The sequence below is a fragment of the Nomascus leucogenys genome, chromosome 4, assembly GCF_006542625.1.
Source record: "Nomascus leucogenys isolate Asia chromosome 4, Asia_NLE_v1, whole genome shotgun sequence".
Lineage (NCBI taxonomy): Eukaryota > Metazoa > Chordata > Mammalia > Primates > Hylobatidae > Nomascus > Nomascus leucogenys.
Genome location: NC_044384.1, coordinates 106,970,500 through 106,997,340, shown reverse-complemented (window position 1 = coordinate 106,997,340; position 26,841 = coordinate 106,970,500). Strand labels below are relative to the sequence as shown.

The 26,841-nt window shown below is 44.5% G+C and overlaps 2 protein-coding genes across 6 annotated transcripts; one reads left to right on the top strand and one right to left on the bottom strand.

The window, feature by feature from the left end:
* Nucleotides 1–1,810: 1,810 nt before the first annotated feature.
* On the bottom strand, nucleotides 1,811–3,100 carry LOC105740455. The gene has a single exon (XM_012510348.2). The coding sequence runs from the start codon at nucleotides 3,098–3,100 to the stop codon at nucleotides 2,387–2,389; it is 714 nt and encodes a 237-aa protein (XP_012365802.1). The 3' UTR covers nucleotides 1,811–2,386.
* ZKSCAN7 (zinc finger with KRAB and SCAN domains 7) lies at nucleotides 2,704–26,348 on the top strand. 5 transcript variants are annotated; one of them, XM_003256949.4, is made up of 6 exons: nucleotides 2,704–3,011; nucleotides 4,450–4,990; nucleotides 12,979–13,147; nucleotides 15,439–15,530; nucleotides 15,834–15,960; nucleotides 25,271–26,348. In XM_003256949.4, exons 2-6 carry the CDS (start codon nucleotides 4,568–4,570, stop codon nucleotides 25,288–25,290), a joined length of 831 nt encoding a protein of 276 aa, XP_003256997.1. In that variant the 5' UTR covers nucleotides 2,704–3,011; nucleotides 4,450–4,567; the 3' UTR covers nucleotides 25,291–26,348. The 5 variants fall into 5 exon arrangements, with proteins under 5 accessions (XP_003256997.1, XP_012354673.1, XP_003256996.1 ...); XM_012499219.2 differs by lacking the exon at nucleotides 4,450–4,990 and adding an exon at nucleotides 17,463–18,203 and having other exon boundaries at nucleotides 2,722–3,011; XM_003256948.4 differs by having other exon boundaries at nucleotides 2,722–3,048; nucleotides 25,271–25,780.
* Nucleotides 26,349–26,841: the final 493 nt, after the last annotated feature.

The window sequence follows — 26,841 nt, the reverse complement described above, 5'->3', positions numbered from 1 at the left end:
GCTTGGGCCCCATTCACTCCCATTCACAGTGGGCTGGGGTTTTCTTCCCGTATCATGGCAAGTCCCCCTACCCCATGTGTCTAGGGCCCCAACTTCTTTTCAGGGTGTGTAGGAGTGTTCTGGCTGTTGAAAAGGGACTATCCACACAGATGATGTCAGAATGTCTGAGCAGTTTGGGGGCAGAGACTCTCCAGACCTGTGCTCCTCTCTTTGTGGGTTTTTTGTTTTGTTTTGTTTTTGTTTGTTTTGTTTTGTTTTGTTTTTGACAGGGTCTTGTCGCCCATGCTGGAGTGCGGTGGCACAAACACTGCTCACTGCAGCCTCAATTTCCTGGGCTCAAGTGATCCTCCCACCTCAGCCTCCAGAGTAGGTGGGACTACAGGCATATGCCACCAAGCCCAGCTAAGTTTTAAATTTTTTGTACAGACAGGGTTTCACCATGTTGCCCAGGCTAGTCTCAAACCCCTGGCTTCAAGTGATACACCTGCCTTGGCCTCCCAAAGTGTTAGGATTACAGGTATGAGCCACCGTGCCCAGCCTGTTTGTGGTCTTAAAGCCAGGAAGTTCCTGGGGACACACTTCTCACAGCTGCCCTCACTCCAAGCAGGATTTAACACGGGAAGTGATAGTGATGATGCAGAGCAGCACAGTAATTGCTATAGATATTCTCTTTTTTTATTATTACATACATATAGGGCAAATGTGGCAGGCCTTAACATTAATATGGATAAAGGGGATGAACTGAGAGGAAACAAGGATAGTAAACACAATACTAGAAAACACCTATAATACTTACAATGTGTCAGGCACCATTCTAAGTGCTTTATGTATTTTATCTCATCCAATCCTCACAACAACTCTACAATTCAAGTATATTATTACCCCATTTTCCAAATAAGGAAGCTATGCACAGAGAGGCTAAGTAACTTGTCCATGGTCACTCAGCTCACGGGTTGACACCCAGCGTTCTAGTTTGGGTCCCTGGGTGAATGATAATACTTTTTACAGTGGTGGGAACATGAGTTGGAGCTTCAGGGTTGTGGATAGATGGTAAGTTTCGTTTCAGGCATGTAGAACTTAAGTTACCTATTTGTTAGCTCTCATACCAAAGCTTGGGTGATGATTTTCAAGAGAGATTGAATTGGAGTACAGAATTCCTAAAGGCCTTCTGTGGTTGTCTTTGGCCCAAAGGTAGGTGTCCTAAGGTGCTATCATCGAGTGTCTTGCCCACTGGGGCCCAATCCAGTCATGGTAGATCAGGCCAGGCCCACAGTGTTGGTCACAGAAGTGCCTCTGAAGTCTAAACACACTGCTCAGATGGGCCTGGTCCTTACAGCCAATGAAAGCCAACACTTGTGCATGAAACAGCTCTGAAGAATAAAAAACCCCAATCTTGGTTTCCAAATCCTTGCGTCTCCTATAGTAGGACGCCAGGACTGCAGGACAACATGTGGTCAAGGAGACCTGAAAATCAGGTCTGAGAGCACTTAGCCTGGCCTTGGGAGATTTCCTCCTCAAGAATCCTAAGCTTCTGGGGCCTTGATTTGCCTTCCACTTCAAGAATCCTAAGCTTCTGAGGCCTTGATTTGCCAGTAGGCAATGTCTAGCATCAATGTCAGGCAGAGGCTGCAGTTCCTGGTTTTAAATAGCCAAAATCTCCTTGTGAGATTTCCAAATGGAGAGGGGGACCTTGATGACAGGAAACCACCCATTAGGATCAATGGACAAAGATTGTTCCAAGAGATTACTTTTAAGCTTGTGGAAACTCTGGAGCAGGACTTCTGGTGTCTTTGTTTCTATCTTGGCTCATGCAGATATATGAGGAACATATGTCAGGGCCAGGGTTAGACCCAGGACACCTTTTAAATATTGCCATCCCTAGACAGTCCAGGAGACTGTTTACTCTGAGCCCTGTAAAGGATCTATCTCCTGCGCTATAATAAAGATACACAGTTAACTTCATCACACCCTTTGCCCTTCACCCATGGTCATTAACACACAGGGCCTGCTCAATCGTGTTTGTAACAAGGACCAGTTCATATCCTACTTCTGTATGCAAACTATTCTTCAAAGTGAAGGTCACCTGGGTACCACCTGCCACCCAGAGGCTAGACAACTGCCTCCTAGGTTACAAACTGTCCCCACACCTTCTCAATTTATCTGCTCCTTGGTCTCCCTAGGAACCTCTGTGTGGACACCAGAATGCTGGTGCTGTCTTACGAAATATTAACCACATTTATGGGCCAAAATATCACAATTTCTAGACATGCTTCTTCATTTTTAAGATGGGAGATGCTTGCTGCTCCCTTCACTGAGACTTCAGATTGGGCATCACACATGGTATAACTGCCCAGGATATGCCAGGCCTTTTGCTATGTAGTATATGTTACCTCATTCGGTGCTCCCAGCCCTGTGAGGTACGCATTATGCTCTGCATTTTTTTCAGATGAGAAGACAGGCTTGGAGGTTGGGTATCTTTCCGAAGGACACCTGGAGGAGAGGGGGTAGAGCTGGGACGCGTCTGGATCCCCCGACTATGGCCTGAGAGCGGGATGTGAGTGGCCTGAGCCGTCGCGAGACCCCGCCCCCGCCCGCGGCAGGTGGCCGGGCACAGCCTAGAAGAAAGCCCTGACAGCTCTCCCGGGTGCGGGGACGCGCGCGCCCACCGTCGCAAACAAGACTTCCGGGATCCCGGAGGGGGCGGAAGTCGAGGCCTGTCTCGCTTCCGGCTCGGCCATTCTTTTTGCTCTAACGGGCAGTAGAGGTGTCCGGCTTCGGTGCCGAGTGCCACCGCAAGTGGGCCGAGACGCGGAGGGAGGCGCGGCCGGAGCTCGGGTGGCCGACGCTGGCCGGGACCGCGTTTCTTCCCGGCGGCAGGCGGCGCGGTCCCCGTGACTCTCAGAAGCCGCCCAATGTAGAGCCGCTTCTTTGTCCCATACCCCTGACCATTCGTGCGTGGCACGGAGCCGGGTATCTGCGGGTACAGCGATGAACAGGGCAGACGTGGCCAGGTGAGCGGCGCTGCTGAAGCCTGGTTTAACACGAAAGGTAGATCGCTGTTTTCCCAGCTCTTGCAGTAGGAAACTGTATGAACCGTCATATTTGGGTCAGACCCAGGCTCAGAATCGCGAACGTGGAGAGTGACTTGGAAATGCAAAAATCCAATTGAGATTTTAAAGTGCTGAGCATTCGGAACACTATGGGAAGCGGGAGAATGGCCTGAACTTTCTACATGTATGGGATCTTAGAGCAGAGTTCACAGATTATTTTAAAGTCCTTCTTTGTCTTTTTAAAGAGATTGAGACACAGGGATCTGGGGCGCTTGGTGAATTGGAAGCACAGCACAGATGCCCTAGTTACCAGTAAGGTGCTGATTTTCAAACGTTCGAAGTTTTCCTCCACTTCAGTATCAGCTAAATGTATCATATTCATTCATTTCCCAATTATGTGTGCCACGTACACACGTGTATAAAGATGACTGGAAGTCAGCTCTGCCCTTTGTATCCTCCCAGAAAGCAGGGGAGACAGTCGTGTAAACCACAAACGATTACAGTGTGAGAATTCTCTACTAGAGGTTTGAATGAAAAAGATAGTTTGGGATCACTGAGACAATAACCACCCCTCTAAGCCTAGCGTGATCGGGAAGGCTTTCCAGGGGAGGTGCATTGAGTAAAAAAAGGTCTGGTATTTTCTGATTCCATTTGGTTCCTTTCCTTTGGTGGCCATCCAGCAGTTTGGAGGGTGAGAGTGGTGAGTTGTGCATAAACCAGTTAAAGGGTTATAGTGAGAGGTACACAAAGGGAAGCTACCAGCACTCTTCCTGATGGGGCAATCAGGAAAACCAAGAAAAAATTGCCTTTGTTCATGGTCTTGACAGACAAATTTGTCAAAAGTTGAAGAAAAATGCAAAGAAAGAGTATGTGTGGCTTCTAGCTCTGTCTCTAGAGCTTCAGCTCCAAACTTTCTTTATTTTGCATTTCTATCAGTAGAAGAGGTTTGATCACCTACTCCCTACATTGGTTTGTCATTTAAACATGAGTACTACTATACAAATTGTAATGCACATTATAAAACATACATTAAATAGGAGTTAAATAAGTATTTTCTCTTGCACCCTTTGGGATATCCTGCATTTCCCACATTGGAGACCATTGCTGTCTTTCTAGCATGGGTATTTGGGGTGAGTGGTAGGGCGTGTGGCTGGTTGTGAAGGGGGTAAGGCCAGGTTGTGAAGGGCTGTGAATGCAAGACATAGACATTTAGATTTTATCCTGTAGGTAATGGGAGCCACTGAAACTTTAAGAAGGGCATAATTTGGAGAGATGCTTAGCAAGAATGCCTGGTTGTGTTCTTTTTTTCCTGGAGCTTTGTTTTTTAACTCAGTGGAGGATTGTCATCAGCTTGGGGCTGAATACTCCAAGAACTCTGATTTCACTTTTGTTTCTGTAGGCAACATTACCATCACCCCTTTCTCCAACCCTGAAAAACAGCTCCTGAGACCTGAACTATAGACCATCATTTTAATCGGACCAATTGCAGCTGGAACAAGCTTCTCTTTGGGGTCACAATGACCACTGCAGGCAGGGGAAATTTAGGCCTCATCCCCAGGAGCACTGCTTTCCAGAAGCAAGAGGGGCGCCCGACTGTGAAGCAGGAGCCAGCGAACCAGACCTGGGGACAGGGCAGCAGTCTCCAAAAGAACCATCCTCCTGTCTGTGAAATCTTCCGGCTACACTTCAGGCAATTATGTTACCATGAGATGTCTGGGCCGCAGGAAGCGTTGAGCCGGCTCCGGGAGCTCTGCCGCTGGTGGCTCATGCCAGAGGTGCACACCAAGGAGCAGATCCTGGAGCTGCTGGTGCTTGAGCAGTTCCTGAGCATCCTCCCTGGGGAGCTCCGGACCTGGGTGCAGCTGCATCACCCTGAGAATGGTGAGGAGGCTGTGGCTGTGGTGGAGGATTTCCAGAGACACCTCAGTGGACCAGAGGAGGTGAGCAGTTGAATCTAGAATGGCGGCCTGATGCTTCTCTAATGCTTGGGTTAGCCTAGGAATAGGCATTCTCCACTTCCCAGGCCCTAGGCCAGTTTGCCTTTAGGGTTCCTGAACTTGTCCTGTGGATAGAGGGAAAATAGTTTTGTGCTCCAAGCCATAAACACAAATGCACATCCCAGCTAAGCTCTGTGATTCACCTTGTGAAATACTGTGTTCTGAGCCTAGCTTCATCCTGGAGATTCACATGGTACTGCTGGCAGGCGGGGGATCTGCATGCTGGTTAGAATAGGGTGATCAGGGGAAGGCGGGCCTTTGGGTATGCTGATAATACAAGACTTCATTTGAGACATTCTCTTTGCTCACTTCCTTGGACTTCTCAGAGTCAATTTTCTCTTTTCTGGCCTCTTTGATTCCTTGAAAGGTGACATTTTTGGGCCTTGTAATTCTTTGTTCCTTTTGGTAGCTCTCCAAACCTAACTGGGATCTTTTTGCATCTTTAATTCTAATTTAAGTTTTCCCTATTTCCTGGAGTTCTCACAAATGTAATACGAAGGTAATTTAAACTAGAGGGATAGTTGGGAAGAGTGAGCAGTAAGACACATTGGAAAATCTGGTTTCTAGGACCATAGAGCCAACTAGCTCTGTGCCCATGTGTTTCAGTCAGGGTTCAGTCAGAGAGGTAGAATCAGTAGGATAGAGGTGTGTGTGTGGGCGGGGGAGGGGGGGCGTGCACACACATGCATGTGCATGTGTAAACAGATTTATTGGTGGCTGGGCATGGTAGCTCACGTCTGTAATCCCAGCACTTTGGGAGGCCGAGGCGGGTGGATCACTTGAGGTCAGGAGTTTGAGACCAGCCTGGCCAACATGGCAGAGCCCTGTCTCTACTAAAAATACAAAAATTTGCTAGGTAGGGTGGCATATACCTGTAATCTCAGCTACTGGGGAGGCTGAGGCAAGATAATCACTTGAACTCAGGAGGCAGAGGTTGCAGTAAGCCAAGATCACGCCACTACACTCCAGCCTGGGTGACAGAGCGAGACTTCATCTCAAAAAAAAAAAAAAAAGAGATGTATTGCGCTAGTAAGTGGCTTACGTAATTGTGAGGCTGGCTAGGCAAGTCTGAAACCCATAGGCAGGCCATCGGCAAGGGCAGCCCATCGACAAGGGCAGCCCAAAACAGTGGCACAAGCTGAAGCTGCAGTGCACAGGTGGAATTTCTTCTTTCTTCTTTGTCCTTTCTTCTTTCTCCTTCTCCTCCTCCTTCTATTTCTCTTTCTTCTTCTTTCTTCCTCGTCTGCTTTCTCCTTTCTTCTCCCTCTTTTTTTTTTTTTTTTTTTTTTTTGAGACAGAGTCTTGCTCTGTTGCCTAGGCCAGAATGCAGTGGCATGAACATGGCTCACTGCAGTCTCAGCCTCCTGGCTCAAGTGATCCTCCCACCTTAGCCTCCTGAGTAGCTGGTACCACAGTCATGTGCCACCACATCAGGCTAATTTTTTTTTGTAGACATGTGGTCTTGTTATGTTGCCCAGGCTTGTTCTTGAATTCCTGGCTTCAAATGATATTCTTGCCTTGGCTTCCCAAAGCATTGGGATTACAGGCATGAGCTACCATGCCTGGTCTGGAATTTCTTCTTCTTGGAACTTTTAGCTCTGCCTTTAAGGGCTTACAACTGATTGAATCAGGCTCATGCATTCATCCGTTATCTAGTATAATCTCCCTTACTTAAACTTATTATGTACTTTAATCACATTTTAAAAATAGTTTACAGCAACACCTGGATTGATGTTTGATTAGTACCAAGTTGACACATCAAAAGATCATCACACCATGGATAAGTTAGTTCTTCCTAATGAGTTTCAAATTGTTCCCCTATAATAGAAGCAGGGTGAACTAGAGGTCCCCTCTACCCCTTTGTACTTTATCAGGAGAAAACAGTATAGAGAATTTCCCAAGTACCCAATATATCATTTTATTCAATGCTTTTTTTCCTAGAGAGTCTCACCCTATCGCCCAGGCTGGAGTGTGGTGGCACAATCTTGGTTCACTGCAACCTCTGCCTCCTGGGCTCAAGTGATCCTCCCACCTCAGCTTCCCTAGTAGCTGGGACCATAGGTGTGAGCCACCACACCTGGCTAATTTTTGTATTTTTAGTAGAGATGGGCTTTCGCCATGTTGTCCAGGCTGGTCTTGAACTCCTGGGCTCAAGAAAGCCACCTGCCTCATCCTCCTAAAGTGCTGGAATTACAGGTGTGAGCCATCACACTCAGCCTATTCAATGCTTTTTAAAAAATGATTACATATCACTAGGGAATCAGTTCTAGTTGATCAGGATCCTAGGGCTAGACATTTTTCCAGGATTATCAGCAGTACACATTTGTCATTATCAACCATCATTTTCTTTGTGTAAACAAGTAAGCACATACGAGTAAATCAACCATCACAAGGGTCTAGAGAGCAGCTGGGCCAGCCATGGCAATGACAGGTGACTGAAAACATATTTAGAGAACCATTTAGTGAGGGTGGCAGAAGGAAAATTTCCCTATTTCCTGCTTGGTTTTGCTTAAGAAGTGAATGCTTCCTCCATTAAAACTTTTAGTGCTTTATCCAGCTAGCCTCAGAAAAGGGTGACTGTTGAGTCACAACCCAAGAAAATGACTAACAGTTGACAGGTGAGGCAGCTGAATGCTCATGGCTCCAGCCTGGGTGTATGGTCTTTGGAGTCCTTTTCTTACTCTCCCACTACTGTCAGTGTTACGTTTTCTGACATGAAGACATAAGGGCAGGACTGTCTTTCATCAGCAGGGGTTCAGAAAATGTTTACAGAATGGCTAAATGAATAAACAAGCTTTTCCATGGAAGTTTGCCAAGAGGAGATTAAGGAGGGTCCAGGTAAATTGGAGTCATTTTGCTTATCAGGAGCAAGCCACTTTATTGCTGCAGAAGGAGTATGTACATGTGTGCACACTGTGGCTGGGAAAGGGTTGTAGAGTGATCCCTGCTGGGCTGCAGAGTCATGCAACTTGCAGAATTCTTTCGTTTCCTGTGTCTTTTTTTTTTTTTTTTGAGACAGAGTCTCACTCTGTCACCCAGGCTGGAGTGCAGTGGCACAATCTCAGCTCACTGCAAGCGCCACGTCCTGGGTTCACACCATTCTCCTGCCTCAGCCTCCTGAGTAGCTGGTACTACAGGTGCCTGCCACCACGCCCAGCGAATTTTTTGTATTTTTAGTACAGACAGGATTTCACCATGTTAGCCAGAATGGTCTCGATCTCCTGACCTCATGATCCTCCTGCCTCGGCCTCCCAAAGTGTTGGGATTACAGGCATGAGCCACCGCGCCTGGCCTGTTTCCTGTATCTTTTTTCCTCTCCTGCCAGGGTTACAAAACAGGCAGTGCAGTAATCATTATCTCCATTTGACAAGTGAAGTGAGCACATGGAGTAAGCATTCCCTTGCCCAAAAGATTTAGCTGAGGTGTGCTTGTTTCTGATTACCATCAAGTGTGAGGACCAGGATTTTCCATCTCCCTAGTTTCTAAGGCAACAGCTTTTCTCTAGGGTCTTGCTGTGGAATGCCATATTAGAATGAGGTTTTCATGTCTTCAAGGAAAGGAAACCTATGATTCTGTATTAGTCCATTTTTGCACTGCTATAAAGAACTACCTGAAACTGAGTAATTAAGAAGAAAAGAGGTTTAATTGGCCCACAATTTCACAGGCTTAACAGGAAGCATGACTGGGAGGTCTCAGAAAACTTACAATCATGGCAGAAGGCAAAGAGGCAGCAAGGACCTTCTTCACATTGTGGCAGAAGAGAATGCAGGGGGAAGTGACACATACTTTTAAATGATCAGATCTTATGAGAACCCACAAGAACAGCAAGGGGAAATCCACCCCATGATCCAATCATCTCCCACCAGGCCCCTCCTCCAATTCGTTGTGAGATTTGGGTGGGAACACAAATCTAAACCACTATTATTCTGCCCCTGGCCCCTCCCAAATCTCATGTTCTTCTCACATTGCAAAATACAATTATCCCTTCTCAACAGTCCCCTGGACTTAACTCATTTCAGCATTAACTCAAAAGTTCACAGTCCAAAGTCTCATCTGAGACAAGGTAAGTCCCTTCCACCTATGAGCCTGTAAAATCAAAAACTAGTTAGTTACTTCCAAGATACAATGGGGATATAGGCATTGGGTAAATACTCCCATTCCAAATGGGAGAAATTGGCCAAAACAAAGGGGCTACATGTCCCATGCAAGTCCAAAACCAAGCAGGGCAGTCATTAAGTCTTAAAACTCCAAAATAATCTCCTTTGACTCCATGTCTCACATCCAGGGCATGCTGATGCAAGAGATCAGTTCCCAAGGCCTTGGGCATCCTGGCCCCTGTGGCTCTGCAGGGTATAGCCCCCATGGCTGCATTCACCAACTGACATTGAGTGCCTGTGCCTTTTCCAGGCACGTGGTGCAAGCTGTTTGTGGGGTCTGGAGGATGGTGGCCCTCTTCTCACAGCTCCACTAGGGAATGCCTCAGCAGGACTGTGTGGGGGCTCCAACCTTGCATTTCCCCTTCACACTGCCTTAGCAGCGGTTTTTCCATGACAGTTCCGCCCCTGCAGCAGACTTCTGCCTGGACATCCAGGTGTTTCCATACCTCCTCTGAAATCTAGGAGGAGGTTCCCAAACCTCAACTCTTGCGTTCTGCACACCCGCAGGCCCAACAGCATGTGAAAGCTGCCAAGGCTTGAGGCTTGCACCCTCTGAAGCCACAGCCTGAGCTATACCTTGGCCTCTTTTAGCCACAGCTGGAGCTGGAGTGGCTGGGACACAGGGGACCATGTCCTGAGGCTACACAGAGCAGCTAGACTCTGGGCCTGGCCCATGAAACCATTGTTTTCTCCTAGGCCTCCAGGCCTGTGATGGGAGGGGCTGCCATGAATGTCTTTCAAATGCCCTGGAGACATTTTCCCCATTGTGTTGGCCATTAAAATTTGGCTCCTCTTTATTTATTCAAATTTCTGCAGCAGGCTTGAATTTCTCCCCAGAAAACGGGTTTTTCTTTTCTACCACATGGCTGGGCTGCAAATTTTCCAAATTTTTATGCTCTGCTTCCCTTTTAAATATAAGTTCCAGTTTCAGATCTCTTTGTTCACAAATATGAGTGGACACTTTTAGAAACAGCCAGGTCACTTCTTGAATGCTTTGCTGCTTAGAAATTTCTTCTGCTGGAGGGCTGGGTGCAGTGGCTCACACCTGTAATCTCAGCACTTTGGGAGGCCAAGGCAGGCGGATCATGAGGTCAGGAGATCAAGACCATGGTGAAACCCCATCTCTACTAAAAATACAAAAAATTAGCCAGGTGTGGCGGCGGGTGCCTGTAGTCCCAGCTACTCAGGAGGCTGAGGCAGGAGAATGGCATGAACCTGGGAGGCGGAGCTTGCAGCGAGCTGAGATTACGCCACTGCATTCCAGCCTGGGCGACAGAGTGAGACTCTATCTCAAAAAAAAAAAAATTTCTTCTGCTAGATACCCTGAATCATCTCACTCAAGTTCAAAGTTCCACAGATCTCTAGAGCAGGGGCAAAATGCTGCCGGTCTCTTTGCTAAAGCATAGCAAAAATGACCTTTGCTCCAGTTCCCAATATGTTTCTCATCTCCATCTGAGACCACCTCAGCCTGGACTTCATCATCCATATCACTATCAGCATTTTAGTCAAAACCATTCAACAAGTGTCTAGGAAGTGTCAAACAACTTTCTCACATCTTCCTGTCTTCAGCCCTCCAAACTGTTTCAACCTCTGCCTGTTACCCAGTTCCAAAGTTGCTTCCACATTTTCAGGTATCTTTATAGCAGTGCCCCACTTTCCTGGTACCAATTTTCTGCATTAGTCCATTTTCACACTGCTGTAAAGAACTACCTGAGATTAGGTAATTTATGAAGAAAAGAGGTTTAATCGACTCACAGTTCTGCAGGCTTTACAGAAAGCATGACTGGGAGGCCTCAGGTAACTTAAAATCATAGTGGAAGGTGAAGGGGAAGCAAGGACCCTCTTCACATTGTGGCAGGAAAGAGAGAGCACACAGAGGAAAGTGCCACACACTTTTAAACAATCAGATCTCATGAGAACTCACTATTACAAGAACAGCAAGGGGGAATTTGCCCCCCCCCCACCCCCTGCCATGATCCAGTCACCTCCCACTGGGCCCCTCCTCCAATTCAACATGAGATTTGGGTGGGGACACAAATCCAAACCATATCAAAGTCCTAGATAATGAACAGGAACTTTACCAGGATTAAATTATTAGTGAATTACAAAGTTGAATTATCACAGTGCAGTAAGTTCTATCTTCTGCCAGTACCCAAAGCTCCTGTATTGAAGAGCTGTGACTTCCATTTTAGAGAGTCTTTCAGTTTCAAAGAACCTTTCAGTAGGAGAGCTTGGGAACTACAGAATCCAGGGACCCTGCTGGTCCTACCACTACACTGGTGAAATATATATTAAAGGAGAGAGTCCCTTAACATCTCAGCAGATGTAGCCTAATAGGGCGAACCCTGTGTGGTTTATTGAAGGAGAAGTTATTTTTACCTCATGCTGTGCTATGTACATACCAGAGCAAGTGAACTTTAAAATGTGCCTTATTTAGATAATATTTTAGGTTTTCTGCCCTACATGCTGGTAAAAGGAGCAACCACAAGATTGTGAGGAGCTGGTTTGATGACCATAAGCAAGGGTTAGAAATAAAATGTCTATGTTCTGAGGTATTCTCAAGGTCTCTACAGGTTAGTGTGTCTGATCTTATTTGGCTTTTAAAATATAAATTATTGGGGAGAAGTAGTACATATTGAAAACTGAGTTTGCAGATAACCTTAAAGTCTTTTAGCAAAATATCAACAGGAAGTCTGTCAGCAGATATTAATTGAACACCATTGTAGAGCTATATGTTGTTTTGGAACTAGTGATCAAGACAAAAGTTCTTGCCCTCAAAAAACTCACAATCTGTTGGGGAAACATAGACAATAAAGATGTCAGTAAGATTACTTAAAGATTAATACATGCAATCTAGAAATTATAATTGGTTAATTGAGTCTGACTATCCCTGCTTTGTCAGTGTGCTCAGAGAAAGCTTCTCTGAAGAGGAGACACTTTTGCTCAGAGAAATTGGAAAAGCTCTCCTGGTGTGCCAGCCACTGTTCTGGGTATTGCTTCAGCTGTTAGTGTCAGTAGCATTATTTGTGCACATGCACATACCCACACTTATCTTTTTTTACATGCTTTATACTTCTTTTTTTGTTTGTTTGGTTTTTGTTTTTGTTTTCTTGTTGAGACGGAGTCTCGCTCCAAGGCTAGAATGCAGAGGCGTGATCTCGGCTCACTGCAAACTCCGCCTTCCAGGTTCAAGTGATTCTCCTGCCTCAGCCTCCCAAGTAGCTGGGACTACAGCTGCGTGCCACCACGCGTGGCTAATTTTTTTGTACTTTTAATAGAGACAGGATTTCACCATGTTGGCTAGGCTGGTCTCCAACTCCTGACCTCAGGTGATCCATCCACCTCGGCCTCCAAAATTGCTGGGATTACAGATGTGAGCCACTGCACCCGGCCTATCCTTTGTACTTCTGATTGTTCGTTTCTGTCAGCTAAGGCCCTAGAGAATGTACTGAATTGCTCTCCTGGCTCCCTTTTTAAATGGTTCTTCATAAGAAAATATGTGTCTGAAGACCTGACACAGAGTAGAAATGGTTATAGAATCTGGTCCTCAAGCCCCTACCAAGAGGGTCAACAGAGGGATGGCAGGTAGAATTGCAAGCTTTAGATTCTGCTTTCACAGATTTTTTCCCCCAGTAGGCTGTAGTGGTGGGGCTGGAAGGACACTCTGGCTCTTCATTTCCCTGGCTTTCTTTCTGGAGGGGGCTGCTTAGAGGTTTTGGGTTCAGTACCTTCAAGGATGCTCTTTTGAACCCAATTGTATTTCCCTATCTCTAGGTTTCAGCCCCAGCACAGAAACAGGAAATGCATTTGGAGGAGACAACAGCTCTGGGTGCAACAAAGGAATCTCCTCCTACATCGCCCCTCAGTGGGGGCTCAGCCCCTGGAGTCGACCTGGAGCCTCCTTATGACCCAGGGACGCACCACCTCCCCAATGGGGACTTCGGTACTTACCTCCCCAGCTTTGGCCTTAAGTCATGCTTCCCTTCTCTCCTCTGGAGTCTCCTTTCCTTTATCTGCCCATCTCCTACTCCATGGAATCCCTCATTGCTCTGCTGTCTGTCCTCCTTCCCTGGTGACCCTGTTTGTTCCTTTTGCTTATTCTGTAATCATTCATGTAGTTAGTAAGTTTTCATCAAGGACATGTCATAGGAAAGGCACTGCCAGAGACCAGAGAGATGTAGTACATCTATTGTCACTGATTTCAAAGAGCTTGTTTTCTAGGTGGTAGGATGAGTTAGTCATGTGTAAGAAGAGGCAACCTCATAAGATGCACATGAATGATATCTGTCCTCACGCATTTGATCCTGTCACAAATGAGCAATGTGGGCATTGGAAAAAGTGATCATTGGGTAAAAAGCAAGATCATTGTGGGCTGGAACTGGTAAGGGATGCTTCATGAAGGAGGTAGCAGAGTATTGGGCAGTAAAAATGTGGAAGAATTTTCAAGGGGAGAAAAAAGTAGTAGGCATGCCATTAGAAGATACAACAAAGACCCTAAGCTGGAGATTCTTTGAGCCCTGATTGAGGTGGAGTCAGGGAAGACTATATTTGGGAACCTGGGCCTTGTTTTTACAGGACCTTGAGATTGAGGAGGAAGATTTTGGGAGTCAGAGGATAATGTGTTAGAAATAGTATTTCAGGAGGATTACTCTGGCACAGGTGAGCATTATGGATTGAAGGGGAAGGAGCCTTAGTTAAAGGCTGGTGCAGTAGAATAGATGTGATTAATGCCTGAAGTACAAACAGAGGAACAGGCAAGGATAAAATTGAAAAATGTTATCATGGAAACATCCATGGGACTTCAGTTTGAAAGGAGAGGCAGGGGAATTAGAATGTTTTGGCCAATGATGGAATCATTGAGGGAAATTGAGAAATCTGAAAGAAAGGTGATAAGAACATTTTATTTATTTATTTAATGTTATTTATTTATTTTTTTTTTAAGAGAGACAGGGTCTCACTCTGTCACCCAGGCTGGAGTGCAATGGCACAATTATAATAGCTCACTGTAGCCTTGAACTCCTGGGCTCAAGAAATCCTCCTACCATGGCCTCTTAGAACTACAGGCATGCCACCATGACCAGCTCTTTTTTTTTTTTTTTAACTTTTTATAGAAATGGGGTCTCCTACTAGGAGCAGTGGCACACACACCTGGAATCCCAGCACTTTGGGAGGCTAAAGCAGGTGGATCACTTGAGGTCAGGAGTTTGAGACCAGCCTGGCCAACATGATGAATCCGTTCCTACTAAAATACAAAAATTAGCCAGGCGTGGTGGCAGGTACTTGTAATCCCAGCTACTCCAGAGGCTGAGGCATGAGAATTGCTTGAGCCTGGGAGGCAGAGGTTTCAGTGAGCCATGATCATGCCACTGCAATCCATCAGAGTGAGACTCTGTCTCAAAAAAAAAAAAAAAAGAGAGAGAGAGAGAAAGAGAGTGAGAGAGAGAGAGAGAAACAGAAAGAAAGAAAAAGAAAGAAAGAAAGAAAGAAAAGAAAGAAAGAAAGAGAGGGGAGGGAGGGAGCGAAAGAAAGGAAAGGAAAGGATAAGAGGAGGGGAAGGGAAGGGAGAGGGAAGGGAAGAGTGAAGGAAGGGAAGGGAGAAAAGTCTCCTTATGTTGTCCATGCTGGTCTTGAACTCCTAGCCTCAAGCCAGCCTCCCACCTTAGCCTAGAATATCCATCCATTCTAGACACTGAACTTAAGGTGTTGCAGGACACCCAAGTGAAATGTCCCATAGGCAACAGGAGGCATGTGGTAGTGGTCTAGGAGAGAAGTAAGAACTGTGAGAGCAGTATTAAAGCAATGAGAGTTGGTCAGATTGCTGATGGAAAAAACAAGGAAGCACTAGGGCCTGAGTTTTAAGGGGTCCATAATGAGAGGGCAGGAGCAGGAAGAGGAACCAAGGCATGAGAAACCACAACTGTGAGGGGAAAATCAGGGCTGCCTGGTGCTAGGGAAGCCATGGGAGAGAGAGTGTGGCCAGAATAGTTTCCTTGAAAAAGGCTGAAGAGAGTGAGGGCTCGGAGGAACACCCAGTTCTCAGTTTGATCCGGGACCTTGTACTGTGCCCTCCAGGGAAAATTCACAGCACTCTTGGGATAATGCCTTATGGAAGAGGTTAAGAGTCAGTGTGTGTGTAGGTGCCTGGGCTCTCTTGAATCCACTTATTGGGAATATAGAGCTTATGGGAGCCGGAAGCAGGGCTTGTCCCACTCATAGCTTTCTTTCCTCCCTCAGCTCAATGTACTTCTCCAGTTCCTACCCTTCCTCAAGTGGGGAACTCAGGAGACCAAGCAGGGGCAACTGTACTTCGGATGGTCAGGCCCCAGGTGAGCTTGGTTCTTTGTGTTTTTACCATGTCCCCATGAGTCTGGTCCAGGAATGGCTAGAGGTCTCACCCCCAGGACTCTGCCCCATCTAAGACTATTCCTGTGGCTCTCCTGCCTCATTGCTTCCCCTGGAGGTAATGGACTCTATCTTGCCCTGGACTTGTCCTTTTCGAGGTGTCATCTCAGCTCCTCTCTCCCATACTTTTGCCCACGAAGAGCCCATACCCTGTGCCCTTTGTACCCCTGATGACTCTGCCCTTCAGGCTGTGAATGTTCCTGAGCGATCAGAGCTTGTCATTCCAGGATGCTGTGGCGTATGAGGACCTATCTGTAGACTATACTCAGAAGAAATGGAAAGGTCTCCCACTCAGTCAGAGAGCCCTGCAGTGGAACATGATGCCGGAAAATGACCGTAGCATGGCCTCCTTGGGTAATGATTCTGTTTCCTAGTCACTTAGAGTCTGCATGCTGCACATTCTCTTCTTTTCCATATTCCTTGTCTCTTTAAACTTTTTACCCTGAAAATTTCCAAACATAGTTAAACTGGAGTGAATAATATAGGGACCCTTTCTGCATTCATCACTGAGATTCAACAGTGATCAGCATACTCTGCACCTCATTATGAATTGATATAGTGTGGTTTAGATAGGGCTTCTTAGTTGTAAGGAATAGAGAGCCACTCAAGTTATTTTAAGTAAGGAGCTGTGAGTCATAGGCTTAAAGGAATGAGAACCTAGAAGAAACTGATGAGCTAGACCAGACTGTGGGAAGCAGGGCCTTGACCTGGGAGCCTGAGCAGCAAAAGCAAATGCATGTTGATGCCTGTGTTCCGGTGTGAATGTAATGCAGCTGCTCGTAGTGTATTTGTTTTCTCTCTGCTTGTCCTCCTCCTGCTGCCCATTTTCTTCACTGTGAATCTTTTGTCCTTTTCATAGCTCTTTCCTAATTGTACTTTCTGTTCTTTTATACTTGTTGCTTGCTGTGTCTCCTAATGGCTTGCCTTCTCTCCTTGCGCCACTTCAGCTTCCACTGCTACTCGTAAGTGCCTTAATTTTGCCCTACCACCAGTTCCAAATTTCCTCAGAGATGGACTTCTATTGCTATAGCCATTACCCATCATCTCATTTGGGCACAGGGCTTTGGCCCAGGCCACAGCAGAGGCTGAAGCCTAACCTACAGATAAGCTGCCCTTGAGTCTAGTACCTGGTGCCGGTCCAATCACCTTTGGCCCATCATGGGATGCTCAGGGTCACCTGGCACCAAGCATGGTTGCCTAAGCATCCCGCTCTGCAAACACTGGGGCAGAGCAGTTTCCTGAAAGGGCTTCTTGGAAGGGCAGATCCTGTGGTTGACGAGTTTAGGGCAGTCTTTTTACTGTCCTATCATGTAAGATCTGTTCTTTTTGTACACTTTCCTTATCATACCTCCATAATACAAATTTCCAGTCAATTCACTCTCATTTTTTTCCCTGTCTCTTTCTTATGTTTGGCTTGAGGTATTTGCCAGCCTCCTCTCTCCCAACATGTTTTCTGAGAACAATGGAACCATGCAATGTTATGGTTGGAAGGGATCTTAGAGTTCATCACTTTACTAAGGAGACATAGCACGAGAGTAACTTCTGTAAGATCGCAGCATGCTTTGCAATCCAGTTTTTTGCTTTCCAGTGGCCCTTCTGACTTGGTTGTGCTGGCTTAGTATCTTTTTTCCACCTGTCTTCACTGACCACACCTTCCCCTTCCTTGTTTTTCTGTCCCTAGGGAAAAAAAATTGAGCTATTAATATTTCCCATTTTGCTCTTGTTCTCAATGTGTCATCTCATTTCTTAACCATAATGTGACTTTTTTTTTCAGGTGTGTTAGCTCTTAATGATCCTCTTTCTTAAACAGAATAAGAAATGGGTAAAAGTTGTTGTCTTCTTTCTTTGGGCAGCAGGTGAGAACATGATGAAGGGTTCAGAGTTGACTCCAAAGCAGGAAATTTTTAAAGGATCAGAGTCATCTAACAGGACATCAGGGGGACTCTTTGGGGTGGTTCCTGGGGCAGCAAAGACTGGAGATGTTTGTGAAGATACTTTCAAGGAGTTAGAAGGACAAACCTCAGATGAAGAAAGGAGCAGACTAGAAAATGATTTCTTGGAAATAACAGATGAAGATAAGAAAAAATCCACAAAAGACAGATACGACAAATATAAGGAAGTTGGGGAACATCCACATCTGTCTTCCAGTCCTGTTGAACATGAAGGAGTTTTAAAGGGACAGAAATCCTATCGATGTGATGAATGTGGCAAAGCTTTCAATCGGAGTTCTCACCTTATTGGCCATCAGAGAATCCACACTGGAGAGAAACCCTATGAGTGTAATGAGTGTGGGAAGACCTTCAGGCAAACCTCCCAGCTCATTGTTCATCTCAGAACCCACACAGGGGAAAAGCCCTATGAATGCAGTGAGTGTGGAAAGGCCTATAGGCACAGCTCCCATCTCATTCAACACCAGAGACTCCATAATGGGGAGAAACCCTATAAATGTAATGAATGTGCAAAAGCCTTTACTCAGAGTTCCCGACTCATTGACCACCAGAGAACCCATACTGGGGAGAAACCTTATGAATGCAATGAGTGTGGAGAGGCATTCATTCGAAGCAAAAGTCTTGCTCGACATCAGGTCCTGCACACTGGTAAGAAACCTTACAAATGTAACGAGTGTGGGAGAGCATTCTGTTCCAATAGAAATCTCATTGACCATCAGAGAATCCACACTGGGGAGAAGGCTTATGAGTGTAGTGAATGTGGCAAAGCCTTCAGTCGGAGTAAATGTCTTATTCGACATCAGAGCCTCCACACTGGGGAAAAGCCATACAAATGTAGTGAATGTGGGAAAGCCTTCAATCAGAACTCTCAACTCATTGAGCATGAGCGAATTCATACTGGAGAAAAGCCTTTTGAATGTAGCGAGTGTGGTAAGGCATTTGGTCTGAGTAAATGTCTTATTCGGCACCAGAGACTTCACACAGGTGAAAAGCCCTATAAATGCAATGAGTGTGGAAAATCCTTCAATCAAAACTCACACCTTATTATACACCAGAGAATTCACACTGGTGAGAAACCCTATGAATGTAATGAGTGTGGGAAAGTATTCAGTTATAGCTCCAGCCTTATGGTACATCAGAGGACCCATACTGGGGAAAAACCCTATAAATGCAATGATTGTGGGAAAGCTTTTAGTGACAGCTCACAGCTTATTGTACACCAGAGAGTCCACACCGGAGAGAAACCTTATGAATGTAGTGAATGTGGGAAAGCCTTTAGTCAGCGTTCCACTTTTAATCACCACCAGCGAACTCACACTGGAGAGAAGTCCTGAGGTCTGGCTTGGTCAGTTTCTTAAGGTATGGTTCTCTGAGACAGAGAGCAAGGACCTTTGAGTTAAGCTGTCTTTATAAGCAGGATGCTCGTAGTGATTTCCCGGAGCCAGTAGTCACAGTGGACCATTCCCTACTTGCTTTTCCTTGGATCACTAAGAGGGGACAGTAGGAGTAACTTATTCTAGTTCTTACCCATTATTAGGAAGGTAAGGACTGCACATGTCATTTAATTGTAGGTTTCCTTTTTTTTCGTTACTTTTAAATTTTAACTTTTAAAATCTATTTCATTTCTTAGTTATGCATCTCATAATCAGACTCCATGCTTTTCAAAGACAGAGATAATATCTTCTCTATTCTATTCTACTTCCTCCATTTCACCATTTATACAAAGTCATTCAACAAGGCTGATTCATGCCTTCCTGCCTCTTGGCTATGGCCCTCCCTATCTACTCTTTAAACTTTACTCTATAGCCTTTCATCAGTTTTGTTCCCTATCTCGAAAACATTTTCTTCTGTTTGCTAATCTTTGTCCCTCACAATTTTTGAAATCCATCTCATCACTGAAATACTTTCTTCTTTAAGTACTTTTTTATTTTTCTTCAGCTTCTCTTGATTTGACCTCATTGCTTTGAATTCACTGGTGCTACAATATGTAACTGTTGTTAAATTGCCTTGTAAATTTTGCGTGTCTGTATACTTTTATACCAACTTATTGTAGGCTCTTTGAGGTCAGGTATGTATTTCTTTCCCATATAGATAGTATTTTGTGCATACCAGTTGTTAAATAAATAATTTTTAAAATCTCAACTCTCACACTGAATTATCCTTAAAGTATGCACAATCTTTCTCTCCTCCCCAGCTGGGCCAGCTGCTTCTAAAGATGGAAGTCCATCTCATCATAGAATATCACATACAGAGATCTTACTGATATCTTTTACATATACTCCTGGAAGTCTTACTACTGTTACTTCAGCCTCAAAATGCGAGTGGATTCTTTTTTTGTGTATGTGTGTATGTACGCAAAAGAGAGAAAGAAAGAGAGTGTGTGTGTGTGAATGTGTGTGTATCTAGGTATTGGGTTGGGCAGTCATATCCCACTGATACGGACTTTCCCCTACATGCTGATTCTAGTTCTGAATTTGCTAACTGTACCCTGCTTCCTAAATCAACAGTTTAAGAACTGTGTCAGCTGGGTACAGTGGCTCACGCCTGTAATCCCAGCACTTTGGGAGGCTGAGGCAGGCGGATCACGAGGTCAGGAGGTTGAGACCATCCTTGCTAACACGGTGAAACTCCGTCTCTACTAAAAAATACAAAAAATTAGCCAGGTGTGGTGCAGGGCACCTGTAGTCCCAGCTATTCGGGAGGCTGAGGCAGGAGAATGGCATGATCCTGGGAGGCAGAGCTTGCAGTGAGCCGAGATCGCGCCACTCTACTCCAGCCTGGGCAACAGAGCGAGACTCTGTCTCAAAAAAAAAAAAAAAAAAAGAACTGTATCAAAATTTGCTGCACAGAAGACTTTCATAGCAGTGGTACAGATTATTGAAAATCCAGCTAGCAGCATCCCCTGATGCTTGGAATTCACTATGACAAGGCTTGTGGCAAGATAATAGATTCACAGTAATCTGTTTTCCTTATCAACTAGTCCTATCTACCTACAACTGCCATCTTAATTTAAAGAGCTGTACCCTTAACTATAGTAATTGTGTTCTGGACCATCTTTCATTCCCCGAAGACATAAGAAAAGAAATCTCAGAAGATTTTCTCTCCTTCTGCCATCACATTTCAGTCCATGAGCTTGAACAACTTTTCCCTTCCACCCTTGCAATATGGCCCAGATCTGGGGGACCTTTGCCTCTGTTGTCCACCCCCTTCTCTTTCCATCCCCTAAACTTAACAGGTTTAGAGGATCTGCAGTATGACAGAGTAGAGGAGGAGGCCGGAGGAGGCTAGAGGAGCCATGTGAGTTATATAATCTGGAGGGGAGATTTTCTGAGGTGTGGTGTATGTTTTAACATAGAAGAAAGGGTGGAGTTGAGGCATAAGAAAATAAGATTAGATGTGATTCTAGGGACATATCTCAGGCAAGTTTAGAAAGAATAATAGGAATCCTGAAAACATTGAACCCAGGACAGAACTGAAAATTTGCCACTTATGAATATATATTTTAAATTTGTTTTCAACTTTATATTTAGTATGTGTTTCCATTTTCCTTTAGAAGATATGCAGATAGGACTTTTTCATTGTTTTAGTTTGGAAGCTCCCAGATCCCAGAGACAAGCCCAACCCTATATGAGCACATGGGTCCAGCCCTGTACCCTGAGCTGGACATTTCTTGTTAAGTCTTCAGTAGAACGATCCTGCTAATTGGATGTTGCAGTTTTACCTTCTGGTTCTTGTCTGCTCATCGCCTACCACACTTAACCCTTTAGAGGTTGGGAACCTGCACTATTCATAACTAAGGTGGGAATAGTAGGGAAAAAAAGAGTAGATGTAGGGAATTCTACACCAGTGTGTGCCTTGACATCCTTAAAAGCCTCAGGCTTTTGAATGGAGGAAAATTGGCTGCATTTGAAAGCCATACCTCAAATTCTATTGGTTATTGCTAGTATAAACCTTTAAAAAAATTTAAATCTGGATTGTTATGTTGCTGAATTATTTTTAGTTTTAACGGTTTTTTAGTTTCATTTTCTAGGTATATAATTAATTAATGGCTCCTTTAGCTTTAAATTTTCTTTTTTTTTCTTGGAGACAGGGTCTCACTTTCTTGCCCAGGCTGGAGTACAGTGATGTGATCATGGCTCACTGCAGCCTCAACTTTCCAGGCTCAGGTGATTCTCCCACTTCAGCCTCCCAAGTAGCCGGGACTACAGGCGCATGCCATCATGCCCAGCTAATTTTTTGGTATTTCTTGTAGAGATGGGTTTTCACCATGTTGCCCAGGCTGGCCTTGAACTCCTGGGCTCAAGCGATCCGCCTGTCTTGGCCTACCAAAGTGCTGAGATTACAGGTGTAAGCTGGTTTTATTTTCAATCTTATGCCACGTATGTTGTGCATTAGCAAGAACTTCCAAAAATGTTGAGTAGTAGATAACAGGTCTTCTATGTCTTGTTCTTAAATCTCAGGAGGGATGTTTTTAGTATTTCACATTTTCATTTGCATTCATTGTTGGATATTGATAAATATTCTGTTGCATTTAGGAAGTTTCCTTCTAATCTTTTTTTTTATTATTATACTTTAGATTTTAGGGTACATGTGCACAATGTGCAGGTTTGTTACATATGTATCCATGTGCCATGTTGATTTCCTGCACCCATTAACTCGTCATTTAGCATCTAATCTTATTTCTAGAGGAAGCAGGGTAATATAGTGGGTAACAACACAGGTTTGGGCTGGGCACGGTGGCATGTGCCTGTAATCCCAGCACTTTGGGAGGCTGAGGCGGGTGGATCACTTGAGGTCAGGAGTTCAAGACCAGCCTGGCCAACATGGCAAAACCCCGTCTCTATTAAACATATAAAAATTAGTTGGGTGTGGTGGCAGGTACCTGTAATCCTAGCTATTTGGGAGGCTGAGGCAGGAGAATTGCTTGAGCCTGGGAGGTGGAGACTGCAGTGAGCCAAGATTGCACCATTATACTCCAGCCTGGGTGACAAGAGCAAGACTTCATCTCAAAAGAAAAACAACAAAACAAAACAAACAAACAAAAAAACACATGTTTGTGCCTAGCAACCTAGGTTCAAATTCTGGGTCCAGTCAGGTGTGGTGACTCATACCTGTAATCCCAGTGCTTTGGGAGGTGAAGGCAGGAGGATCACTTGAGGTCAGGAGTTTGAGACCAGCCTGGGCAACACGTCAAGACCCTGTCCCTAAATAAATAAAAAAAATAGTTGGGTGTATTGGTGCATGCCTTTAGACTTAGGTACTCAGGAGACTGAGGCAGGAGGATTGCCCGAGCCTGGGAGGTCGTGGCTCCAGTGAGCTATCATTGCACCACTGCAATCCAGCCTAGGCAATAGAGTGAGACCCTGTCTTAAAAAAATAATCTGCATGTCCACCACTTCGTTAGGTGTGTAACTGTGGGAAAATCACCTAGCTTTCCTGTGTCTCAGCTCTTCCGTCTCTAAAGTGGAGCTACTTCATAGGGTTGCGAGGATTGAATTAGTCAGTATGTGTAAGGTACTTAAAACAGTGATTGACACATAGTATACACTATAATAAATGTTAAAGTTTTATTAGGAATAGTTGCGAAGTTCTATCAAGTTATAAAAAATCTAAAAGTTCCCAAATAATTGAAATTTTCTTGTATTCCTGGGATAAATCTATTTTATTTATTTATTTAGAGACAGAGTTTCACTCTTGTTGCCCAGGCTGGAGTGCAATGGTGTGATTTCGGCTCACTGCAACCTCCGCCTCCCAGGTTCAAGTGATTCTCCTGCCTCAGCCTCCTGAGTAGCTGGAATTACAGGCATGTGCCACCATACCAGGCTAATTTTGTATTTTTAGTAGAGACAGGGTTTCTCCATATTGGTCGGGCTGGTCTCGAATTCCCGACCTCAGGTGATCCGCCCGCCTCGGCCTCCCAAAGTGCTGGGATTACAGGCATGAGCCACTGCGCCTGGCCTTATTATTATTATTATTTTTTAAAGTTCAGAAGTAGATTCAATTTGCCAATATTTTGCTGGCTGTGCAAAATGAATTTGGAAGATTTTTTTTCTTTTATTACTCTGGAACAGTGTGCATAATATAGCAGTTATTCCTTGAAGGCTAGCTAGAAATGATGCATTCTGATATGTATATATAAATTGTTTTTCCTGGTGTTTGGATGTGGCAGGGTAAAGGGACTTATTTTAGCATCCTTGCAGTTTTTTTAATGGTTTTGTTCTTCAGGTTTTCTACTTCTGTGTAAATTTTTCAAATATGTATCTGGAAATAATATTTACTATTCTGTCAAACATTGGCATAAAGTTACACCTAATGTTCTGTAAGATTCTTTTCCTCTGTTTTGTATATGTAATTGAGCTCCTTTTCCATATATAGTCATATCCACAAGGAATTGGTCCCAGGATGCCCCTACCTCGGATATTGAAGCCCTCAGATGCTCCCTTACAGTCAGTCAGCCCTCCATATCCTTGGAATATGTGAATGCAGAACCCAAGAATACAGGGGGCCAACTGTATGATGTTTTACATTTTGGTTTCCTTTCAGTTTTTTTTTTACTTTCAGGATTACCAAAGGCAGTGTATTTTGTTTCTCTTTTTAAATTTCATTTTTCTTGAATATTCTTTTTCATATGTTCTTTTACTGTCCCATGTTGGGAGACAGTTCTGTCAAGGTGTTGACCTTTTTCTGGAGTACTACAGAGCATGCATTCCTGAAAACCTCTAGGGGTTAGGGACAGATTGTGAATTTGTCAATTGTGAATAGGCACATGGTGGCACTATAAAAAAAATTGAAAGTAAATCCTCTATCCCTAACCTCAGGTCATGTTCTGCCCTGATGGGGACCAGTAGAATTTGCCACAGCTGGATACAGGGAAGGTGTTATGATTACAGCTGGCTCCACAAGCACCTAGTGGTGCTAGTACTTGATCCAGGATAGGACATTTTAGATTTATTATTCACCAAACCATAACAGTCCTCCACTAATATATGCACAGGGTCACTTTACCCAGGTGGATGCCAAGTAGGGTGAGATGCAGACTCCCTTTTAAGGCATGTGAGTGCTTTACATGAAAACAATAGGAGAGCAATGTATGACGGCCCACCTTTCTGGCCTATGGGTTGTCCTGAAATGATACCTGGTTAAGAATTGTCAACTGGCTAAAATTACAATATTTTTTCCCCTTAGATGGCCTAGTCCACAAACTTATAAAGACCTGACCAACTAGATGTTGATTTCATTTACCCAAATGAGTTAGAATTTCTTTGACAGATAGATGTCATAATAAAGATTGGAATTGCTGAGTATTTAGGCAATTATGACACACAAAAAACACCCTGATTTCTGAGCAGTGACATTATACTTGACTGAATGAATAGATTTTTGTAGGAAAAAGTATGCTTGTGGATAAGGGCAATAGAAGCTGGATACAGGCAGGCTGGAATCTATTTTTAACATACATTCTAGTGACCCTTACGTTCTCTAAAATTTGAGAATTACTGGACTAGAATATTACGGAGTACTCATTCCTCCCTGGGACCAGATGTGGGGTTAGCAGCTTGAATCAGAATGAATGGCCCCACCCACCCAAATGAAAGAGTAGGTGAAAGGGAAGACTAAGTAAGTTGAAGATCACAGCCCCCCTAATGTACATGAATATTCGTGTGTGTGTGTGTGTGTGTGTGTGTGTGTGACTGAGTTTCACTCTTGTCTTCCAGGCTGGAGTACAATGGCATGATCTTGGCTTACTTCAATCTCCGGCTCCCGAGTTCAAGCGATTCTCCTGCCTCAGGCTCCCAAGTAGCTGGGATTACAGGTGCCTGCCACCACACCCAGCTAATTTTTGTATTTTTTAGTAGAGACGGGGTTTCACCATGTTGGCCAGGCTTATCTCGAACTCCTGACCTCAGGTGATCCACCCACCTCAGCCTCCCAAAGCAGTGGGATTACAGGCGTGAGCCTCCACACCCAGCCTATTCTTTTTAAGTTTCTTGATGTAGTGGCAATAGTCCTGTGCTCTTCAGCAGTGTCCCGAGTTCTATGTTCCACATCAACTGAGGGTGTAAACTTGTGGAGGACTTATGTCCAAATCTCTTTTTCAGTCTCTATACAATGTGGCGGAGTTGTGCCACCTACATGAGCCAATGGAGAAGAAAGCTCCTGGTATACTTTAAGTATTCAACAATATTAAATATTGAATATTTGTCAATTGATGAAGTACTTCAAAAGCTTGATTCTCAGACTCCTTCTTAGATAAATCATTCCCTAGATTGTCTCATCCTGTCCTGACAACTTCCAAATTTACATCTTTAGCTGTGATCTCTTCACGGAACTCCAGACTCCTATTCCAACTGCCTGTTTGGCATTTCCTCTTGAATGTTTAATTTAACTTAACACATCCAAAACAAAACTATTAATCCCTCTCCCTAAACCTGTTCCTTTCAAGCTACTCCATTTCTAAAAGACCATCCCATGCTAGTTGCTCAGATCAATAACCATGGAGTCATCAGTAACCAACATTCAATTCATTAGCAAATCATGCAGGCCATGCCTTCAAAATATATGCAGAACCATTTCTCACTACCTCCATCACTTCTAAGCCTGTCCAAGCCACTATCATTCCTCATCTGGAATATTGTAATGGCCTCTTAATCTCCCTGATTCTACTCTTACCCACCTTCAGACCATTCTCAACAGGACAGCCCATGCAAACTAAAAATACAAGTCAAAGAGCAAAACTCATGCAAGGTTTATGTTAGAATGGCTAAGGACAGGCAGCAAAGAATTCACAGAATTTATAGTAACAGGCTTCTTGGCTTCTTTCATGTCTCATAGCTAACAAGTCTTTGAATATGTGGTAAGGGAAAAAAGTTAGATCATGTCGTTCCTCTGTCCCCAAGCCCTCCAACTGTTATGCAGAGCAAATCCAAAGCCCTTATCATAGCCTACAAGGTCCTAAATGTGCACCTCTCCACCCCACTCCTGATTAAAGAATTTTGCTCCTAATGGCCCACTGTGGGAATACTCTTTCCCCAGATAGCCACATGCTTCAATTGCCCACTTCCTGTCTCTGCCCTCCCTGTCATCTATAAAATAGTCCCACCACTATCTCCCTCTCCCCTTACTCCCTCTCTCCCCTTACTACTACGTTCTGCATATTTATTTATCATTGTCTCCCTTGACTTGAATGTAAACCCAATGGGGCAGAGAGTTCATTTTCTTCACTACTGTATCCGCAGCGCCTGGAACAGTGAGTGACACAGTAGGCACCCGAAACGTCTTTTCATAT